The 23,838-nt window shown below is 38.2% G+C and overlaps 3 protein-coding genes and 1 non-coding gene across 5 annotated transcripts; 2 read left to right on the top strand and 2 right to left on the bottom strand.

The window, feature by feature from the left end:
* Window positions 1-210: 210 nt before the first annotated feature.
* On the top strand, window positions 211-12,809 carry LOC121989104 (protein HLB1-like). Its single transcript, XM_042542948.1, has 14 exons — window positions 211-777; window positions 2,062-2,157; window positions 3,943-4,012; window positions 5,217-5,327; window positions 6,616-6,699; window positions 7,349-7,399; window positions 8,069-8,098; window positions 8,201-8,263; window positions 8,473-8,538; window positions 8,670-8,798; window positions 8,992-9,027; window positions 10,028-10,147; window positions 11,715-11,900; window positions 12,488-12,809. The coding sequence occupies exons 1-14, from the start codon at window positions 317-319 to the stop codon at window positions 12,596-12,598; spliced, it is 1,614 nt and encodes a 537-aa protein (XP_042398882.1). The 5' UTR covers window positions 211-316; the 3' UTR covers window positions 12,599-12,809.
* A 1,992-nt stretch (window positions 12,810-14,801) lies between these two features.
* Window positions 14,802-16,899, bottom strand: LOC121989105 (dof zinc finger protein 2-like). 2 transcript variants are annotated; one of them, XM_042542949.1, is made up of 4 exons: window positions 16,321-16,428; window positions 16,187-16,225; window positions 15,879-16,105; window positions 14,802-15,795 (listed from the first exon to the last, which is right to left on the bottom strand). In XM_042542949.1, exons 1-4 carry the CDS (start codon window positions 16,411-16,413, stop codon window positions 15,165-15,167), a joined length of 990 nt encoding a protein of 329 aa, XP_042398883.1. In that variant the 5' UTR covers window positions 16,414-16,428; the 3' UTR covers window positions 14,802-15,164. The 2 variants fall into 2 exon arrangements, with proteins under 2 accessions (XP_042398883.1, XP_042398884.1); XM_042542950.1 differs by lacking the exons at window positions 16,187-16,225; window positions 16,321-16,428 and adding an exon at window positions 16,677-16,899.
* Window positions 16,900-20,677: 3,778 nt separating this feature from the next.
* Window positions 20,678-22,888, top strand: LOC121989107 (laccase-6-like). The gene is made up of 5 exons (XM_042542951.1): window positions 20,678-20,852; window positions 20,946-21,097; window positions 21,173-21,546; window positions 21,623-22,573; window positions 22,651-22,888. Exons 1-5 carry the CDS (start codon window positions 20,727-20,729, stop codon window positions 22,779-22,781), a joined length of 1,734 nt encoding a protein of 577 aa, XP_042398885.1. The 5' UTR covers window positions 20,678-20,726; the 3' UTR covers window positions 22,782-22,888.
* A 210-nt stretch (window positions 22,889-23,098) lies between these two features.
* On the bottom strand, window positions 23,099-23,171 carry TRNAK-CUU. The gene has a single exon. It is a non-coding gene; the product is annotated as a tRNA-Lys (tRNA).
* Between the last annotated feature and the right edge of the window lie 667 nt (window positions 23,172-23,838).

Consider the following 23,838-nt stretch of genomic DNA (forward strand, 5'->3'; position numbering starts at 1 on the left):
GGGACCCTCCTCGTCACCGGGACCCTCCTCGTCACCGCATCATTATTATTTTACCCTTCATAAATTTATAAGCACTGTCGATTTATTCCTTAACATAAGGATAATTCAAAACAATTGAAATTATATTATTGATAAATTCATCCCCTCGATTAACCGCACTCATAAAAATAAAAATGTATATGAAGGGCATTTTACCTTTTTTAAAAGTGTTGATGCAAATTTGTTCTCATTGAATTGTTAAATTCGCATCTGGTCTTGCGTTGTCATTTGAGTTCACAACGACGAGACAGGGGTGCACTCTGATCCGATCCCGGCAATGGAGGACGTGGAGCCGAAGACCGGCGAAATCTCCGCTCATCCTGAAGGAGATAATGAAGAACCCGATCTCCCAGGGGAATCCGGGGATTCTACCCTGGAGGCCAAGCAAGACGAGATCCAGCCGGCAATGGAAGCCAAAGAAGGCGAGATCGAACCAACTTCGGATGTCGCCGTAGGAAAGATCCCATCTAAGTTGGAAGTCGAGATCGGCAATAAGTTGGATGGCAAGGAAGGGGAGATCAAGGCTGAGGGAGCTGAGAAGAAACCCTCTTCTGAAACGGACGCTGCGAGAGGCGACGACATCCGGACGTTCACAATGCGGGAGCTTCTCGACGAACTCAAGGAGGAAGAGAAGGGGGCTTCCGAGGCAAAGGATGATAAAACTTGGTCTGTGGATCCGACCAAAGATGACGGCAGCGACGCCTATAGGAGCAGCGCTGCGGGGAGTTCCTCTTTTAGGTTTGTCCTGGTCTTATCTCCTTGCAGTCTCTTTATCTGGACTTACTAGTTTCTGGGAAGTTGTGCCCGTTAGATGTTTTCTCCTTACTCTAAGAAATTATGGGACCTCATTCGTTAGTAGTGCTCTTTTTGGTGGCAGTCGGGGTACTGCTTCTCACAGTTGCTCACGATTTGCGATTGGGAGTTCATGTACATCCCGATGATTCAGAATTTGAACACACACGGTAACTGATACTTTGTAATGGTTATAGCAATCAGAGTGAGCATCTCAGAAAACCATGCCCTGTTATACTCGGATCAGTGTCACAAAAGAATCTTCCAATTTTAACAATGTATCTCTAAACTAGGAAACACAAGCTTATTGTATGAGATGACAGATCAGGTGCCACAAAAAAAAATCATCCAATTTTAGCAACGTATCTGTAAACTAGGGAACACAAGTTTATTGTACGAGATGAAAGATATAAAACAGCCATGAAACATGAGAAAAGTGAATAACCATTACCACCACAACTTGGGCAGCATAATTGGTTAGGCTGACTTAAATTGTCGTTTCATTTTTTTTTTTGTTGATTGTGCTATTAAATAATTTAAGCTCACTGACCTTTACTTGAAGTAGGATCCTCATACGCCGATTAGGCAGAATCCAAAAAAAACAGAAGAGATAATTATCTAGAGCACACAAATTAATAGTTTCAAAATATTGGTCAGTGGCAGGTGTATTGTGGTTTCCCAGCTAAAACTAATCCCAACTAAATCTGAAAATTGATAATGTTTAGAACATATTTTTGTGTAAAAAAATGATATATTAGCATTACAATGAAAGTGGATATGCTTAACAGTTTTCTTGAATGTGACATTTGAAATATCTATTCACTGGTCAGACAACAGTAGTGCAGTGTGAAGTACTTCATATTCTACATGAATGTGATATCTGATATATCTGTTTACTGCAGCGCATAATAGTAATTTAGTGCATGGATATATTTTCGGGAGAATCCTTTTTAGGGTTTTTTTTCTCTGTTATTTTTTATTTACCTGAATCCGTAATCTCAATTTCCATTTTCCTTTGCTTGATCTACTTTTTCAATCTAAGATACTCACTTCCTTGTTCTCCCTTGCCAAGGAATGATCATTCATATGGAACATGTCTATTCTCATTGCACGTTTGATTGCGAAAATTTTTTGGTATATGCATGTAATTTTTTTTTCTAAATTTCTGTGTATATGCATATATTTATTTCTCAAACTAAAAGGATGAAGTGATTAACTTTTCTATTTCAGCCACAATGATATTTCCATGGATTTGATCAACAAAGTAACTGGAACAGATGAGGAAGGTCGATCCCGCCAACGGATGCTTTTATATGCAGCTAAAAAGTATGTTCCATTTTCAACCTGCCATTGCTTGCCTTATAAATGAAGTTGAACTTTGTTAATCATCTAAAATGTTCTTTATTTTGTCTTAATTAAAATCAAATACATTCCATTTCCAATTTGTCATTGCCTCACCTTGTAAATGAATTTGAAAATTTCTAATCATTCAAAAATATTCTTTATGTTTCTTGTTTCTCTTTTACATTCTCTTGTCTTTGGGGACAATGATTGTCTAAGAGAATATTTCAAATGCTTCAATTATTCAGTCATTCATAAACATTGTGACTAACACAACTTAGTTCCAGGAGAAATAAGATCTGTGTAGCTGGTCATAAGTAGTTGAGACTAACACATCTTAGTTGATCTTTTGCAAAGCGATGGTGGTTTTGGTGTTTTGCGACTTTATGAAATCAGGTGCATGCTCTACACCATAGAAATATGGTGTGATCATAGTGGAATTATCTGAAGCGTATTGTAGCTGCAAGTTTAATGACATGTGTCTTAGGAGGAATGAAACTACAAGATGGCTCCTTGGTTCTAGAGAACTGGGCTAATATATGGGGTGGTTGGAGAAAAGAAGAGGAGGGAAGACGGTTTGATGTGAAGGCAAAAGAAGGAAAATATCCCTGGGGATGACAATTTGTTCATCCTTAATCAAGATCCATGTTGCCTTGAATCAGGACCCCCCCTCCATAACTCGAAATGTAAATGATGTGGGTATGGGATTGTAAAAATAATCAATGTATGCCCCCACAGTGCTACATCCTCTTCTTCTTCCCATCTTGACACTTGATCTCTTCCCCTTTCCTCCTTGGGTACCACACCCTTCATGCATGCAAGCCTCATTGATCCATGCCGACTAATAGAGTAGCCCTGCTTACTCCCCTCCCCTGCCTCTCTTGCATGCTGACAACCTTTGGTCCATTTCCTGATTTTGCAATGACCTCTTCTGTTGCTAGATTCAGCGCTGTCAAGCTCCCCTCTCCTTGCTCTGATTCATTCCACTTTTCTTCCACCACGAGCGGCCTTGCTTTCTCTCTCTCCTTATCCCAAATTCCATCTTGCTGTTGCTGCTACCTCAATATCACTGTCTGGCGAGGCCTTGTGAAAAGTGTTGCTGGATCCAACTTCGATGCAGTTGCTTCCTGGTGTTGCAGAAGCTGTCTGCCAACACAGCAAGAATTGAACTCAGGATTTTTTCAATCTTTTCCTAGGTTTACCTCATGGTCCTTTGTATCCATCTAATTTGGAAGCAAATCTTGGATAAACTGCTTCTGCAAACTCCTTCAGATGGCACCTCCATAGTTTATTTTGGTCGAAGTAAATGAGGAAAGAAGCTGTCATAAAGGAACTTCCCTCCCCTCTACCGGAGGTAGAATCATTCTGTCAGTGTAAGCATTCCCTTAATGAGTCTTTCAACTTTGGAATTCAACAATGTTCTAAGCTACTCTGTTAGACATTCTATGGATTCCAGTAGTTACGATTAATTTGAAGAGAATCTGAGTATTTTTTTTACTTCTGTTGTAAGATGCACATAAAATGTCATGCCTATCTAATCATGAACAGGGTTTCATGAGCTTGAATCATATAAACAAATAGTACCTGTATCTAAGGAGTGTAACTGCATAATCACCTATTTGAAGCTTTGATGTTTTGGTCTGAGTTAAGTCTTATTGTCTGAGATTACATTGATCTGAACCTTGATATTTGAGGTGAATACATTGTTTAAGATATAAAATAAGCAGATTCTATAAGCTATTTCTTGTAAATGACTCTGTATATTTGTAGGTATGTTAGTGCAATAGAGAGAAATCCGGAAGATCATGATGCACTTTACAATTGGGCATTGGTTCTGCAGGTATTATTCCTGGTGCCTTCCTGCCCAAATTTCTTTATATTACTGCAGATTAATATGCTTATAGTGTGTATAGGTCCTTAAATAGAGTTCAACAGAGGTAGATCCAAATGGTTGGTAGTACATCCTGGTGTTTTCATAGTGCCTTTAGTCTCACCTTGACTTCTGGAGTTTGTCGATCTGCCTACTTGATTGAATATCAAAAATCCCTAAGTCTTCATGAAGTTTATTTATTATGAAATGCATATTAGCTTTCTCTCTAGTTCCATATGTACCAATGGTATCTCATGTGCTATTTTCTTCTCATTTGAAGGTGATCCAGCTTTGTTGGGCTAATAACTTATTTGCAAATGATGTTATATGCAGATTGGAGTAAAGAAATTATAAAATCATTTTAAAGTGTCTAATATATATGCATATGCATGTATATTTCACCTGTTAGTTGTATTTGAGTGACCAAATATATACTTCACTATTTAAGAAGTATATACAACATGATGAGATTCTACCTTGTTCATGAAAACTGATTGGTGTATACTCATTATTTCAGACAATTATTATAATTTTTGGCCGTATCTTGGCCTTTTAATGCTCTGCTTATGATAGTCAATTTGTTTAAGAAAAAGTATTTATTATCGATAATCTAGGAAGTCCTAACAATGTGAAAAGGATTCTTAATTTGATGGTTTTCCTGATTAGTCAGTCTCTGGATTAAGATCTCCTTGAATCATCAGATGGTTAACTTGTAGATTTTTTAGCCATTAAGGTTACATTTTTGCTATTGAATGCTGAAAACACACTACCAAAATGGTCAGGCTGATTCAAACATGGGAAAGTTTATTTTTTGTTTGCTATTTGTCTCTGTTGGCATATCTATCCAGACGAAAGATCCTCGTTCTGTAATCATGTAGTTCTGTGTTTTCTGTTTGTTTCTTCATGTCAATTTGTCACTATGCTGGAACTTGGAATGCAATCTGAAAAACATTACTCGTGATAGAAAATCATGGCTTATTTCTTTCACTCTTGATTTTCTGTATTGTTCAACTGTGCTAGGAACATTTTAAGTGTATGATACATAAAGCACGTCAAAATGCTTTGAGTCCTATCTATGGGACTAATAGGATGGTTATTTCGTTTTTAACAATGTCAAAAATGTAATTGAAGTTTGTACTCAAAGAGGCATTTTTTTTCTTACTACACAATGCAGGAAAGTGCTGACAATGTTGGCCCTGATTCTGATTCTTCAAAAGATGCCTTACTTGAAGAGGCATGCAAAAAGTATGAGGAAGCTATACGTCTTTGTCCTACACTTTATGATGTAAGTGATTCTGTCCTAAACCATTGTAGAACAAGGTACTGAAATTATGCTAATATGTCTAGAAAATTGTTACTCTCTTGTACTCTGTTCATGATTTACAATATTGGAAGTACTTCAATTGGTCAGACAGCACATTTTACTTAAACCACTGATATTGTGGCGCTATTAATTTGGATAGTATAGTTGATTCCTTGTTCTTGCCATTTACCTAATAATGGTTACTGCAGGTTGTACTATCACCTTGACAGAATTTATGATCAAGAGTTTTCTTGTGTTTCTGGTTCAATAGACCTGGCTCATTAGATGTTAGAATCATTGTTTTCATGCATGATAAATGGATGTTATTCTGTTGATCAAGGGTTTTTACCAGATACATTATATATGATCATCTTGTGGCTTTTCTAATCAGTGCCTTAGATGGATAAATATAAAAGGGTTTGTTCAGATAGGAAAGTAGTATATTTCTATATGAAATGTCATCTTTAGTACATTGCATGATTTTAAGGGGTATTACAAGGGACAACAACAAAGGAGAAGAAAGGAAAAAAGGGAAAGAAAATAACTCTTCCTAGGATTGCCTAACAGCAGATATTGTGCTTCTAGCTTGTGTCATGAACTTGCTATGTCTTGAGTTTTGATCTTGGAAATTTTAGGAGGCTAAATTAATACAATATTGAAAGATGACTGAATGACAAGTGTGATGAAATATCTCACATAGAGAGAGAATTCTAAGATGAACTACATAGGTGAATGATCAAGAAGGAAACAGTATGATTCTATCATCAAGTCGTGGACTTGTGAGCACCCAGTTCCTTCACCTTGTTTCCTAATACAGAGAACTAATGTGACATTGTTACTCTTCTTAGGGGGCAAATATGAAACCCTGCCTAGGACACTTTCTTTGAGGTAAGGAATTTGAAGCGAAAAAGACTTTTGCCACGATGCTTCATTTCTGTTATAACTGAGATTTCATATTTGTTACTGTTTTGAGGGGAAGTTTCCTGCATATGTTTGTCAAAACGTAAGGTGCATGTGATTTTTACTCGACTACCTTGTCGCAATGTTTTTTTAATGGTTATGTTCTTCTAAAACACTATCCATTTGCTTTGTGGGACTTGTAACAGAACATAAAAGTATTGAATTGTAGTTATTCAACTTGTATTATATTCAAGTTTATCTAAAAGTTTTAAAGTTATATGCATAGGGCTAAGTCAGCAACTTTCATAATTTGAACCGAGTATCCATAATTGTAGTGACAAGGCTTAGTTGGTGTATTAATTTTCTTTAGGCACATTATAACTGGGCTATTGCAATATCTGATCGTGCTAAAATGCGTGGTCGTACAAAGGAGGCTGAAGAATTATGGAAACAGGTCAAACTAAACAATCTAGTATTTATTTATTTATTTTTATTTTTTTACTAGTATCAAATTTTTATTTTCTAGTATTTTTGTTTTAATTTCTCAAATTTATTGAAGTGTTTGACCCTGGTTCTCCTATGCTATAGAAATAATATCTTAATTGTTCATATTTTTCTTAATTTTTTATTTGGAGCTTTTCTTTCATGAATCAAGTAGCTCCTTGCTTTCCTTTCCACTGACAACATGTAATAAATAGATTTAGTAAATCATGTGGAAAATATAGTGCCTCATTTTTTAAAAGATAAAAACCTAGTTAGCTAAAGTATACCGATTATCCAAGATAAAAACATTGTGCTTTAGCCCCTAATGATCTCATCTAATATGATCCACCTTGGACTTTCCACCACCCATTCCATTCATTGCTGCACCATATTCTTCCACTATTTACTTTTTTTGCAAGCTGAAAATGACAACTTAGAAAAAAAAATGATGTGACCTAGCAGATACCATGCAAGAATTATGAATTTATTTAATTGCTTAGCTCCTGTCTCTGCAGTTTGTCTTTCTAATTTTTATTTCTTTCTGTTCCTGTAAGTCCCTTTTACTTATTGGTTTTTGAATTTTGATGACATACTTATATTGTTTGATCCTTCTTTTACAGGCAACCAAAAAGTATGAGAAAGCTGTTCAGCTCAACTGGAACAGCCCACAGGTCTGGTATTACAGTTGTTCATATTCTTGTATTTTCCTTCATATATATAACCTTTTTCCTCATGCTGTACCAATATAACTAACTTATATGGTTGTAAATGAAAATTTTACCTATATTCATTGTCAGTTTATCCAAGGTGCTAATTACATAAAGATTTTATTATTTGATTAATTTGCTTCATTAGAGGCCCATTTCACTTTGGTAAGTTCATGCTTTTGAATATCTTATTGTTAATTTCTTAAAACAGCCATTTGTCATATTTTATTTGATAATCAAATACATCAATATCAGTATATTAGGTTGGTCGGTCTAGAGGTCCATAGCACATTCTCTAATTGATGTCAAAATATCAAAGCCTCTCACTATTATCCTTCCTGCTGATATATTATCTCCAATCAGGACACATTTTAAAATTAACTACTTAATCTTTTCCTAGATGTTTACCATTGTAGTAGCTTTGCCTCATTATATTTTGCTTAGACATTGATACTTTTATGCAGTTTTGCGTTTTGTTCAAGTTACCATACTTTCCTCCATGTTTTAATTCGTTTCTTGCATGACATAATTTTAATGGTATATTAGTAATATATGGGTCTCTTTACCCACTATTGCTTTTAATTGGTTTAATAGTGTACTAATCAATCAAATTTCCTTATTGGTTTATGATAGGCCCTTAACAACTGGGGGCTTGCTTTGCAGGTAGATTGATATTGGTTTATCAACTAAGTTGATTTATTATAGAAGTAATTTTATGTTAGTTTTTAATCTTATTAAGGCATTTTGGACAAAATCATGATACAGGAACTTGGTGCAATTGTTCCTGTACGGGAGAAACAGACTATAATAAAAACAGCTATAAGCAAGGTAAAGCCATGAAATTGTAAATAAAGTTTTACTTCTATATTATTGTTTCTGTTTCAAAAGGTTAAATAAAGGTAATGCCACATATGCCTTTGATTTAGTGCTCAGTAATGTGAAAAGGGCCAAGTACCTAACCTCGAATAGTTTGCAGATGATTTTTTGTTATTGCCATTGCTCTTATCATGATAACTCCCTAATCGTGCTTGTGGCAGTTCCGCGCCGCCATCCAACTACAGTTTGATTTTCATCGAGCAATTTACAATCTCGGTACAGTGTTGGTAAGGGTTTTCTGCCTTCTTCCATTTTTTGTTGTTTTAACTTGTAACTATTATTTTAGATAAGCAATGATGGTTTTCTGGCTCACTCTTTACCAGTTACTGAATCGATAATTATCTGTTTCTACATGTAGTATGGCTTAGCCGAGGACACTTTTAGGTCTGGCAGACCCGTCAATGCAAAAGAAGTCTCTCCTGAAGAGTTTTATAGTCAATCAGCTATATATATTGCAGCTGCTCATGCTCTGAAACCAAACTACTCAGTATGACCCTATCTGCATTCTCTTGTTGACATTTTTTTTCAGTTCATGAAGAACATATCTATTTTGTGCCTGTCTAAAATTCCTGGACCTGATTCTTTTCAATTTGAGGAATAACCGTTAAGACGGTAAAAATTAATTAATTGTGAGTTAATCAGTGGTTTGATCCTGTTTGTTGTCTTTAATAATCATGCAGGTTTATCACAGTGCTTTAAGGCTAGTTCGATCAATGGTGAGTTATCTTCAAAACCTTATTGTTCAACTACCACTTATAGCATGTCATATTAATGGGAAATAGGCAATCATGGTTGGAGTTACAAATCAAGCGTCTCGGCATGTATGGTAAAGATTGGCATTCCCTGGAGCTTCATGCACAGGGCAATATCTACCTAAAAACAATAACAGAAACTATCATAATGATATTGATTGATTTTATTGCACAATTATTACTAGAGTGGAAGGTTTAGAATTACTTATGCACTGGAGTTTCACTGGGTGGTCTTAATGAGTTAGTTCAGTTGCTGACGGCCACACCTTGTGTCAATATGATGTGGTCTCAGTCAGCACTGACCAGGAAGGGAAGAGTGTAAAGAAGAGAAAAAAGAGGAGGATGAAAGCATGGAGGAAGAGGAATCATAGGATGAAAAGAAGAGGCGGCCTCCGTGCTAGTTTGAAATGGTGCATATGGTCTATCCCAGGTGGCAAGGAATGTGATTTTTTTCTCAACTCTTATACTTGTCATTCTTGCATGCATAGGCCAATTGGGCTAGAAATTAAATTTTCTACAGAAAGGTGAAATTAGCTCTTCTAGACAAGTAAGAATAGGCGTGATCTCTTTAATTAAGCCTAAGATGCTTAGATCCTTTCTTAGGCTGGCTTTACTTGGGTGAAAAAATGGGATAGAGAGGATGGCGAAAAAGTTGGAGACGCAAAAACTCACAGAAATGCATGTGAAGCATGAATAATTCATCTATAATTTTGTGTTGCTTTGCTTTCCACTCACATCTTTCCACCTAAGTAAACCCAACCTTAGTTTAACCAATGGGAGAAAATACCTTTCTTGAGAAGAAACTTCATTTCACTGATTTGATATTTAAATCTTATTTTCCTACCTGAATTGTCAATTTAGGATTGACTTTCTTTATGGTATAGGTAATATTATCACTGCCCCTTTTTGGTTTAGTCGTATGAATTTGACAAGCATTATCCACTTATAAATGTTTTTCCGACAGCTTCCTTTACCCTACTTGAAAGTAGGCTACCTAACTGCTCAACCTGCTCATATTCCAATAGCACCTCATAAAGAGTGGCAAAGATCTCAATTTCTTCTGAATCATGAGGGACTTAAGCAGGTAAGCTGCAAGTGTTTGTCCTTTTTCCTTGATTCAGGCTTCTTTCTTCTATTCTGAAATCAATTTAATCATTTTTTGCTTTAGCGACATGATGATATGATGATGTAAGGTTATGCATCAACTGTTTAGACCATTCTTATATGGGAAAGTCAACATGATCTATTACATGGTGATCAGAGTTGCTAAGTTATGATCTTTATATTCATAAAGCAAAATAAATAGTCTTGCTCTAATTTAATTAATTCAGGACAAAATAAATTATCGTTACTCCAGCTTTTTCTCTCATAATTGTAAAACCTCAACTAGGGCAGTTTCTATATATGAAATAAGTCAACTTTGTTGAGTTGTGTGAACTCTTTACCTTTTTGTTCTTAGTTGTGTCTCAAGTCAATGTGACTGCAAATTTAAATTAAAAATAAACCTTTCAGTCTCTCTTGGAACTATCCTTGTATAGCAAGTAGACAGGATGCCCTTCTTTCCATCATGGAAGGTGTTTAAAGGTAACTTGGATTGCATCACAAGATCCAATATCATATTTTCGATGTCTCATGATGGAAAGCAGGAAGTTTTTTACTATCGGTATAGTTTGGCAGTACAATAGGAGAATAAGGTCCATGTAGTTGCACCAAATAGTAGAACTAACACTTAATAATGATGACAGTGATGCTGGAAAACAGGAACCACCATGTCACTGAGGAAAAAAAAAATTGAGTCAAGAACTAAAGAGTAAAGACCAAGATATAGCTGACCAATGATGCCTTACCTGCTAAGTAATGGTGGAACCTGCATTAGAGAACAATTTTCTGGTAACCAGATGTATCTTAGAGTTAAAGCTTAGAAGCGACAACTAATTCTCTAATGCCAAATCTGCTAAGTAATGGTGAAACCTGCTATTTTTGATGAAATTATGAGGCCTGGTGTTATTGGGCTGCATGGTTGTTGTAAGGAAAAAGTAAGTCTTTACTGATATGACCATTATATCTCTATAGCATCCAGTAGAATTCAAGTAATTCTGATGTGTATGCCCTGACTAATGAGTATTTGCATCACTAGTGTTTATGGCACTTCTTGTATGTTCAATTTGCACTTTTAGCTTTCCTACTTTTTTCATCACCCTAATAAAGGAACCTCAGGTAAATTATCAGTTGAAATACACACACCTGGACATTTTTTCTCCTAATTTTTTTCTTATATAAAAGAGAAGCTCTGCTTGTGATTGATAATGTACAGGCCGCTCCACTTAGAATTCCTCCTGATTATGAAAACTCATGTTTCTTTGCTTGATGGAGAAGAGATGGATTATTGGTGAACTGTGCATGCTAAAAGAAAGATTGCTTTACTCAGTTACTATAATCCATGCCATTGTTTGTGTTCAAAGAGGAACTTGTTTTCTGTATTCATGCATTTTTTATATCTTCGTGTACACTTTAGATTTGGTGATACAATGGATAGAAATCCTACTGAGGTTTTTTTTTTTTTTTTTTTAATCTTTCCAGATAGATGAGATCGTACTGACGAATCTTATCTTCTAGATAGAGATCATACTGACTAGTGTTATCTTTCCCAGGTCGGTAAGGCTGAGAAGCATCTGTCACAAAGTCCTTCTGGGATGTTGTCAGGATCTCCACAAATTGATAAATCACTACTTAAAGTTGATGTCCAAGACATTGTTTCTGTTTCAGCCTGTGCAGACCTTACACTACCTCGAGGTGCTGGTCTTTGCATTGAGACAATTAATGGCTCAGTTTACTTGGTAAGTTTGCCATAATCAAGCATCTAAATAGAGATAAACTCATGATGTATATCCCTCTTCGTCAAGATTATGATGTTTTTTTCCCCAGTGTTTCTTTGCTTTGCTAATGGTTGATTTACGCACTTGGTATATTTTGGTTCCTCTTGGATTCTTCCAGGACTAGTCGCCCCATGTTCCAGGCATTTAAATTTAGCTTAGGGGAAAATGTCTATTATCTATGCCACCTTTGCTAGGATCAGACAGTTTTGTTGTTGTCTATATGATTTTTTTGACAATGGTTCATAAATATGGCATTTCAAAATATACTTATTTTTTTTGTCGGGAAGGTATGAAATGTTGACAAGGATCTTCCTCATCTGAACAGCTAACTCTTTTTTGAATATTTCTACTTATCCTAGCAAATTTTGAGATGGTTTTATTCATTTTAACCTAAACCTGGTTGGGAACTTTGGAACTGCACCAATGTTGCTTTTATATGCAGCAATGATGTGAAGTTGTTACAGTAAGAGGAGTTATAAATTGTTTTAGATTGATCTTGTCGCTCATTGCAATGGTGTATGACGCTGGTCATGTGCTCCTTATACCAGGTTGCTGACACATGGGAGTCGTTGTATGGCTGGTTAGATGCAATACGCCTTGTCTACACCATTTATGCCAGAGGAAAGAGCGATATTCTTGCTGGAATTATTACTGGTTGATTTTCCGTTTTTCATACAACAAATATTTTTCGAGACCTCTACAACTTTGGACAACTGGGGCCTGAATTATTACCTTGACATTTTATTGTCCCCAGAGGTTGTTATTTACGATGTAGTCCAGTTATTGTTTCCAACATGTACCATAGGTTTAAAGTCTATTGGATTTGCATATTAGCGACTAGCAGGGAAATTCTTCAGGCGTTTTTCTTAATTTGGAGATTTGCGCGTACCAATTGAACTACAGTTTGGTTTCCAAATTGTTTAAAATTTAAAGTTGATTTTTTTTTTTTACTTCATGTAGAGAGTTTCTCAGTTCAATGAAACATCAACAACTATGATTCCTATCTATTCTGGAGCGTAGAGCCCCAACAATGGAGCATCCATCCTAAAATTCTAATATTTTTCTCCCTTCTATTTGCTATTTGTTACTTGTGCTTCGTTCATCAATTCATGTGATCGATTATCCCCATGAGCAAGTCTAAAGGGAAAACAAGTTTTGGGAACCTCTAATTGGGCCTCAAGCTGCCCGTGATTAGTTTGGATACATATTTTAACTCAACAGGCTATATTGATCCCGTCCCCTTGCAATAATTTTTTTTATATTTTAAATTATTTTAATATTAAAAGATTTAATTGTTGTTATATTTTGATTAATTGTTAATTACAAAGTACAATGGACTTGTACTACTGGAGCCATGCCCAAAGCATGGACTGAACTCAATTCGATCCAACGGTCGTGCCCAACCGAACTGATTTTCGATCCAAGCTTGGTCACAAGCTACTACTCGACCTTGACATCCCATTTGGCAAAGATGGCCCAATCATTTCGCACCTCTATTTTTCGTTTTGTGGACACACCTTACTTGTATACGCACCAAAGAACACATCCTGCTTGGTTCTTTCATTAGCCATTCCATCAACTATCCTTCTAAATGGTATCACATTAACAAGTTCATTTGTGAAAAACAACTCGATGCCCAACAAAATTGTTCATCAGCACCTGTGAAAAAAGAAGAAAAAGATCAGCTGGAGATTTATTAGTTCCCAACAAACTTACAATCCTAGTACTAATTACAAAGAAGATTCAGCTTTCCTTGATATCATTATAATTAACCAACCCAAGTTTCGAGTGGATTACTCATTCAAAATCTCTCAAAGAATTACTGAAGAGGCTTGTAAGATCGCACTTCCATGAGAATTTGATTTTTCGGCTGCATTTATTGTTCCGGATCTTGTATCTTACTATACTGAAGACAATGAAACTCGAGTATATATAATTAATTCATGATACCGGATCTATGATGTGACTTTTTGATCATCCAACATCCGACCTTCCGATCACTTGACTCTGATCTCTCCAATCCCAAAGTTTCACTACAATAGAAGCAACGTAACTCCTCAGATACCATGCTCAAGCTATTGCACGACATATAGTCAAACACTAAACATCCATCGGGGAGGACAAAGCTATAGTTTTGGTTACATGCATGGGAAGAACCTCTAATAGATTATCTACACTACAATCAATCTTGTGTGACAGCGTACGTATTTTGCAATAATAAAAATCGTCATGTTTATTTGCAACAACTATACTCTTTCATCGTATCATTTTTACCATGAAAGATTTTCATGAAGACTAAGACTTGGACTTGGAGTGGTTTTAACATTTCAGATGAATGGGCATGCATCATTAGATGATGGGTGAATTACATATGAATTGAGAGTAAATGAAAGAAGAAAATTAAATCATTAATATTCTTCAGTTCCTATATATTTCTAGGGCAATGTTCCAGGGCACCCTTCTCGAGAAGGATGTTGAATCCGTATGGGCAAAGATCATATTGAATCCCTGCCCATGTTTTGGATAGTAACAAGGCACGTTACTGAATGGCGCAATCACATAGGAATCAGTAACAATGCATGCACTTTTGATGCCATTACCTGACCTCCCTTTTCTCTTCAGTTTTCACCATGCATGCTTCCACAATGTCTAAACATCTACCTCAATTGCTTCGACTAATATCACTAAAGCCAAATGGTTGCAGAAACTGTAAGGCGGCATTATCTACATCTAGAGTGTTAGAATGTGGTCTCTACCTGGCTGATCATGGTTAGGAGAATCTTAGTTGGGTTGAGTAGGTGAGGAAGGACTTCTCGTGACCTGCCATAGATAAAATAAATATTAAAGACAAAAGTAACAGATCACATAAAATCCCTCCTCTTCTGATCATATAAATCAACAAATTACACCACTTACTGGTACAATACCTTTAACTCAGTGCATATATATATGCTTCAATCATTCATTACCACAAACATATATATCATACCAGAAGTCTCACACATGCTTCTCTTTTGCCATAATTAGAGCATGTAAAAAAAGGGTTCCTCTAATGTGTCGACCACATTATCTCTTGAAGCCAATGTAAAACTTAGCTTCAACATATATCCACATTGATGATGGATTTAAATTAACTAGAGAAATTAACAATTAGCTAGATGAAAATTGAAGTCAAGCTGAAGGAGCGCTCTTCCTTTAATCAGGATTAATTGATACTTTTAATTTCTACCAAGAACTTCCTCCTCCTCCTCCTCCTTCTCCTCCTCCTCCCATGAGCATGCCATTCCAATATCCAGGAGGTGGATCACCACCTTGTCCCTTGTTCTGCTCAAACTCGATATTCTTTGAAGGCTCAGTTGCTCCCTTGAGCTCTTGCAGAGGAAACATAAGCTTACTGCTCCCGGCAGCATGATCACTACTTTCCTGAACACTCACTCCTGGCAGTAATTGCAGGCTCCCGAACCCTGCAGTGTCCAGAGGAAAGCTGAGAGTAGGAGGTCTCATGAATTCCTGCATGAGTCCTCCAAACCCAGAGCTGGTGTAGTCGGGCAATGGCATGGGCATGGCGGCGGTGCTCTTGAGTAAGTCCAAGGAAGAGAGATTATAGGAGTTGCAGCTGCTGCTCGCTTGGCAAATGGAGTTGAACTCGGGAAGGTGGCCCTGTTTGTGGAAGGCCAGGTTGAGGTCCTGTCCCTCATGGAACAACTTTGGAGCTTTGGAACTGGCGGAGGTGGCAGTGGCGGCGGCGGCGGCGGCGGTGGTCTTGTTTTTGTTTTTCCTCGAGCCGCCGCCCACAGGGACGTTCCGGAGGGACCCACCTTCTGTCCAATACCTTCTGCAGGTCTTGCAGAAGTACCTGCCATTAATTCGTGCATGTTCAGACATGCGGATGTAGTTTTGATATCTAAAGATCTATCTATCGATCGATCAATCAGCTACCTGGGTTGAGTGAGACTGTAGTTGTTGTAGTAACAGAACTTGGTGTTGGTGGAGTTGCACCTGGGGCAGTTGAGGGCCTGCTCCTTGCTCGGCCTCGGCCTCTGCCGCTCCCTCATCTCCCTTTCAGCCACCTGCAGCTTCGCAGTGGTCGAGATGGTGGCGCCGCTGTTGGTCGACGAGGCGAACTGATCCCCCAAGGTCATGGGCTTCACCTGCAGTCCCATGCCCTAGAAAGCAGCACCACCACGAATTACGACACCAAAATTTCCCCATATGAGCAAACTAAAACTACAGTGCCGTTCACATACTACAAATCTCGAAATAAATAGATCGAGAACAGATGCGAGCTGAAAGAGGAAAGGAGAAGTGAGAGGCAAAAGCTATCTCGTAAAAGATGAAAGAGAAGAGCAAAATCATGGACAAGAACAAAGCAAACAAGTACCTTAGCCAGTAGCACTGCTTTATTGCATGCGATCAAAAGGAAAGTAAGGGAAAAAGAGAAGATAAAGGTGGGGAGAAAAACATAAAGTGGCATCAGGTTGCTGCTTTCATGAGTAAAAGGTGGGGGAGGGAGGTGATTCAAAGCTTAAGGCCAAAGGAAAGGATGAGAGAGAGAGAGAAAGAAAGAGTGTTAAAGGCGATGCATGTATACATCAATCACAGGCTAAAACTCAAAAGAAAAACACAGATCTTAAGAACTCATATAAATTTTTGTTTTTTTTTAAAAAAAAAAACAAGGAAAATATAGTCGATCGATCAGGATCTAGGGGGGAGGGGATTATAATTAGCTTTAATTACCTGAGGCCACTGGCTGGCATCCATGCAAAGGTAATTCTGAAGTGATCCAGAAAGAGAGCTCAAAAGAAGAGAAAGAGAGAAAGAAGAGGAGGAGGAGGTAGAAGAAGGTAGGCTTGGGAATATTGGATTGGGTGAAGGTGATGATGGACCAATTGAGAAGCTTTGGATTGTGATGTCTCGCTGGCTCTCATATCTTTTCAGAATGGTGGTCGTATGAATTATTCTTCAATAGGATTGAATTGATTATTCAATTGTGCTCCCATTTCTAGATTGTCAAGTAGTGTATATTTTTATTTGTGGAGGAATTTTTTGTCCATAGTTGTCCTTGTGCTATACAGCAGTGTGACTGTATGAGTCAACCATGTAATTGCCTTAAGGAAATACCTTGCATCAGGAGCGAAGCAAATTAGTACAAGACAAATTAAATCAGGTCATGTGAGGGGTTCGGTTGGGCCCCAAGTGTGGAGCAAAGAAGAAAAGAAAGGTGGATGTTAGTGAATTAGGGTTTCAATCATTGTTTTTGGAATATAGCAGATATAAGTATTTGTTTTGTCAGGCTGAGGATTTATAAGTTGCAACAAAGGAATAGGACACCTCTAAACTAATCAAGCCAAAGAACAAGATAGGAATGTTAGTAATATATATACAAAGAACATTATAAAATTTTTATATATGTAGTTTAATGAATATGAAAATATTACAAGTAGGCAATTGGCCTAATATATTCATGCATGGACCTTTTGCCCATAACACTTCCTATTAAGCTATTTGAATATATATTAGTACAAATATATTTCACTTTTAAGTACTTTTAACTTTGGTTAGAAAATATGCTAGTTGATCTTTGGAACTAACAATTGGAGATGATGATTTTATTATACTAGACCTTTCTCTTGATCAATGAAATGACAATTAATCTTTATATACTTTATCCTCTCTCATGAAATTAATTATACAAGTTTTGAGGGATATATGCATTGTAGGCTTAATTGTCGTAATAAAAGGTTCATCACTTTGCAAGAACATACTCGACCATCAGATGCTTCCCTTAAATGAGTTCATATATGTTGCTACTTAATGCCATGGCATTGTATTTTCTGTACCTTTATTGTTTACTTTTTAACTCTTTTTAGAAAATAAGATTACCTATTTAGAGGAAAAGAATAAATTCAGTTATGTAAAATTGTCGAGCTTTAAAAATGTTCATATTTTTTTCATTGTAGATCATGTCATATTTTAGAGGAAAATGGTCTAATATCTTTATAATTACATAGAAAAATGATCTAGCTAGTACTATTGCTTCTTCAGTGGAAGTACTCATTAAATAGTAAGGGAGTGTTATATATCCTTATTTTAACTTTTACAAAAGACTAGCAAAATTAGAGAACCTGGGAACAAAACATGTGTGTAGTATAGATCATGCATGAGATAAATTAAAATAACTGAGAATATATTCGAATGAGTTGAAATCTTCCCTCTTTCTAAATAATTAGTGTCCTGACCAGTAGTCTTCAATTTTAATTAATCAATTCCATCATGATAATATATAGTACATATCTAGATTAGGCAGATTCCATTATGATAAATAATTAATTCCCCCATCAAACCTTAATGCATAAACTCTTAATTAGAGTTATACATGCCTAACCCTCTAGATTGAGTTGATTAATTATGAACAGTGCTTACTCCTGTTCCACTTGCTTGTGTACATATCACTGTCATGGCTATAGATCCACTTTCTTGGAACTTGAGTGAGATCAAAGAACTATGTAAGATGTCATATTCTTGAGTTGCACTAATTTGAGACGGCTTTCCTAATTATTTCATCAGATCATTGGTGAGCATCAAAGTGGGGCAGGAAGTCATTTACTTAGACTTTGTGATTGCCAAGGCTCCTCGAGGTGCATGAACCTTCACAACCTAAAGGTGTGTGTAACAGTACTGGCCTTCAGTCAAACTTGGGGTGGAAAAGGTGGAGAATACTGGGGAGGAAAGGTTGGTCCCAACTCCTCCTTAATTACATGGTCGGCGCATTTTAGCAGGTTTGAATGTTTTGTTTAAGAAAAACAAAGAGTTGATGGGCTTCATCATTGTCTTGTCCTTACGGTTAATGATCAGTAGGAGTTAAGAAGAATATAACTAACGTGCATGCCTTCATATATATTCTAAGTCTGTACGAGAGAACTTTAATTGTGTTTGAAGAAGAAGAAGGGTTACCAGGTGAAGGACAGACATGGTTCGATAGAGGAGTTGACCGCCATTGCCCATATGATCCTGTGCTCCATTCTTCTTCTTCCCCACCACCACTTCGTCTTGTCCCCTCTGATCGATTTGCCAAATGAACAGCCATCCAATGTGCCTGCTGAGATCTAACTACACTCCAATCTACATCTCACCTAACATCACTTGCACATATATTGCTGAAAATATCGCCCAAAAGTCAAATCTAGCCCACAAAAATGTTTTTATTTGTCAGTAAAACGACTAGATTGAATCCACTAGAGGCACTGTTAAACTTATTTAGGACAGTTACACAATTCCAAAAAAAAAAAAAATAAAACAAAAAAGGAGGGTTAAATATTCAAAAGATCCTACTACAAAATCTTAGCTTTAAAGTTGGGCTCGGTATTTGTGTAGTCTAAGCCCAAGCCCAATAGAAAAGTCCAATTGTTGAAATAAAAAATTAAGCCCAATTCTAAAAATTCGAAGAATAATTAATACGCTTAATCATATCTAATCATGCTCCATCTTGTCGGTTCCACTTGTTGCAGCAATAATAAATGAACAAAATAATTACAAGGTTTGGATCCTGTACTTGTGCCTTGTTGATAGACATGTTAGTACACTGTACTTCGTTAATCGCAGCTGCTTAAATATGTCTCTGTGATCACGATGCCCCATGAATATACTCATTTGGCTACAGGTCTGGAAAGTAAGTTAAGCCCCTCGTTTGCTTGCGTTTCTAGCTTATGATATTTGGTAACGGCAATTATCTTCTTATTACAGAATCTTTCTTTTACAGGTTCTTTGTCAAATGTTTTTCATCAAGCTAAGTAAACGGACTCTTAGTTGATACCTTCTCTTACAGGATCAAGATCGTTTCTTACTTAAGAATAAGCACGTACGTATCACTGACATTTGATGCGTGTCATATATTTCTTGCGAATATTATCAAGTTTTAGTTAAACGGCACATCACAGGGCCTGACTTTCGCTTAATCAACGAACAAACTGCTGGCACTTTCACCATTATTTGAGTAATTGTTCATTAGGTGCTCTCTCTAAGGTTTAGGTCAACTGCTTCGTTGACAAGTGGTGCTGTGTTAGATATTGTTTAATTCGTCTACCTATTTGTCTGACCTTTAGCTATTAATTTAACCAGCAGTTGTTAACTAACAAATAATTGTCCTTTTGTTGCAAGAAGGGGGAAAACAAAGGATCACATAAATGTATACAAACATAATTCTTTATCCATCGTCATTTAGACAACTAATTAGTTTCGTAACTGTAATCAGCAAAACTCTGTAATACTTTTTACGAGGCTCTGTTCTTGGTCTCTCTTCGAGCACGGGCTGCATTGATGAACATGATGCCTCCCTGCAATGGCTGGAACAAAAGGAGGGGAAAAAAAGACAGACGAGAAGTAGGTAGAAAGTAAGAATCATTGGTGCTCTTTTATATATCTTTTCACAGGGAAATATATATAAATCTATTGGCCATTTTCCAGTTGGTTCATGCAGTGTGAAAGGAAGATGAACATGATTTTGCTCAGGCCTTGTTCCTTTCAAGAAGTTTTGGTAGGTCTATTAAGCAGGTGGAAATTAGTTCGTCTTCTATTCTCTTACATATCATCATGCAGCCAGGCATATCTTTACGTGGTCAATGATGAAGTCGAATAGCAACCTCTCTGATAGGTTATCATAATACGTAATCAAGTTGTTGGGAGGAATCATGAGACCTGCTCTTCCTACTCCCCACAGATTTAATTAAAACTTCTCCTGTGTGTATATAAAGATTGTCATCTTTCTTGTGCATTGGCATCGAGTGGGAGATGGCATCTTCTTCTTCTCCTCCTTCCTTGCTATGCTTTTTGCTGTCATGTTTCTTCGTTGTGCCATTTGTCATGGCCCACCCCGCGTGGCCTGTTGGAGGAAGCACCAGGTTCTATGACTTCAAGGTCTCTGTTCCTCCCTTGCCTAGCTCTCTGTTACTTTCCGTTCGGTAGTTGGTTAACTTACAGATCAGTGGGTGACTTGTTTCTTGTGGGTAGGTGCAAACGACGAGGGTGACGAAGCTTTGCAAGAGCAAGGAGATCGTGACCGTCAACGGATTGTTTCCAGGGCCGGCCATCACTGCTCAGGAAGACGATCGGGTCATCGTCAAGGTCACCAATGAGAGCCCCTACAACGTTACCATCCACTGGTTAGAAATGCTTCTTGGCATGCCCATCTTTATTGACTGTTTTGACTTTGACGACGGTGTTAATGTCAACGGCAGGCATGGGGTGAGACAGAGGTTGACTTGCTGGTCCGATGGGCCTGCCTATATCACCCAGTGCCCGATTCAGCCGGGTCAGACCTACACGTACGAGTTCACGTTGATCCAGCAGAGGGGGACTCTGTTCTGGCACGCCCACCTCTCCTGGCTCCGCGCCACCGTCCACGGCCCTCTCATCATCTACCCCAAGTCCGGCGTCCCTTATCCCTTTCCCAATCCTTACGAGGAGCACACTCTCGTCTTTGGGGAGTACTGGCACAAAAATATACTGAAGCTGCAGAGAGAGGTGATGGCCAGCGGCGGCGGCCCACCGCCGGCCAACGCATTCATCATCAACGGCCACCCCGGGCCTCTCTACAACTGCTCTTCCACTGGTACACATCAATGCTCTGCTCTGCTCTTACTCTGTTTAGTACAATGCATGATTATTGAGTGGTTTTTAAAATCCAGATGTGTATAAGATCGACGTTATCCCTGGTAAAACATATCTGCTCCGGCTAATAGGCGCGTCCCTTAACATGGAGCACTTCTTCGGCATCGCCGGCCACAAGATGACCATCGTGGAGGCCGACGCCGACTACACCAAGCCCTTCACCGTGGACCGCCTCATGATCGCGCCGGGGCAAACCATCAACGTCCTGGTGGAGGCCGACCAGAAGATCGACACCTACGATATGGCGCTGGGGCCCTACATGTCCGGAAAAAACATCTCCTTCCAGAACATCTCCGCCGTCGCGCACTTCCAGTACACCGGCGCCGAGGAGCTCAACGGTGAGTTCAGCCTCCCGGCCCTGCTCCCAGTCTACAACGACAGCCTCATCGCGAACACCAACCTCCACTTGCTCCGCGGGCTCGAGGCCGCCGCCAAAATCCCGCTGGAGATCGACGCCAACCTCTTCATCACCGTCGGGCTCAACGTGGAGAAGTGCCACTCGAAGCACCCCAACAAGAGCTGCCGGGGCCCCGGCGGCGGCGTCTTCGCCGCGTCCATGAACAACGTCAGCTTCGTGAGGTCCAGCGTGTCGCTCTTGGGGGCCTACTACAACAAAATCCACGGCTACTACACCGACGACTTCCCCGGCGTGCCGCTGAAGACGTATGACTTCGTCAACGGCGCGCCCAACAACGTCCCCAACGACACGCAGTCGCTGATCGGGACGAAGGTGCGCGTGCTGGAGTACGGCAGCCGAGTGCAGATCGTGTTCCAGGATACAGGGATCGTGACCACCGAGAACCACCCCATCCACCTCCATGGCTACAGCTTCTACGTGGTGGGATACGGAATAGGGAATTACAACCCCATGACGGCCAAGTTCAACTTGGTGGATCCGCCCTACATGAACACCATCGCCGTCCCTGTCGGAGGATGGGCAGCCATTAGATTCGTGGCCGACAATCCAGGTATATATATACTTAGTTAATCACATAGAAAATTCGAAGGCTTAATTAGCCATTAATCGTGTTTAAATTACTCGCAGGGGTGTGGTTTATGCACTGCCATTTTGATGTGCACTTGACGTGGGGATTGTCGATGGCGTTTATCGTGAAGAACGGGGAGGGGCCCCTGAAGACTCTTCCGCATCCTCCAGCTGATTTGCCCAGATGTTAAAAATATTTGATATATCATTGAAGAATCAAAATTGTTGTGTGTATCATGTTTCCTTACAATTTTAAAGAAAGAATTAATGGTAAATAATCAATTTTTTGTCTGATTGATTATTGTATATCTGTGTTACTGATTGGGAACGTTGTCCATTAATTCAAGTGGATTGGTATAACATGAGACAGGGACTCGTATATAAAAATAGCATGGTTAGTTAAGAGGATAGAAGTCTACAAGGTGTGAAGAGGCAATCGTTGAGCGGAAGTTGTTGGGTTCAACTGAGTCATTCTTCTTCTCATGGTTTTTATTTAAAAAATAAATGTCGCCCACCGTGGGGCTCGAACCCACGACCACAAGGTTAAGAGCCTTGCGCTCTACCAACTGAGCTAGACGGGCATCTGCTATCAGCCAAGAATAATATAATTTAATATTATTATTTACAACCACAAATAGAAAATACCTACTCTAGCGACGAATCTATTTCTTTTCCGTCTTTTCCACGTCCACGTCTAAATAAACAAGTTGATTAAATTAAGTGAATCAAACAAATTATTCAAAACATGCAAATTGAATGGACCATGCAAGTTAGATAAATTAAATTGGATGGTTAGATGTGAGTTAAGTATAACCAACCTATTCGGCAGTATGGGGCCGACCAAGTTGATTGGTTAGATCAACTTCTATTTGGCTAATCTTTAATGCTGTTTCACAAATTAATTTATAGAAAAAGAATTTAAAATTCATACAAAAAAATGTTGAGAGATTCCAATTTACTCATTTTAAGTTATTGATTTTTTTTTTGAATTTTGCACCACACAATTCATGCCGTAAGTTGAACTACAACTTGTAGGTTGAGTTGGGAAGGTGTAAACCAAGGATCATATGAGAAAAAATAAAATTGAATTGCGATACAACAAAAAACATCATGAGAGAGATTTGATAAAAAAAAATGAATATACATGAGCGTTATTTGATAAAAATAGCCAAACGTAGTTTACATCTAAATCGAGACAAAATTGTCATCACAATCCATGTAAGAGGAGCACAAAAATTACCATCACAA

Source organism: Zingiber officinale, chromosome 6B (genome assembly GCF_018446385.1).
Source record: "Zingiber officinale cultivar Zhangliang chromosome 6B, Zo_v1.1, whole genome shotgun sequence".
NCBI lineage: Eukaryota > Viridiplantae > Streptophyta > Magnoliopsida > Zingiberales > Zingiberaceae > Zingiber > Zingiber officinale.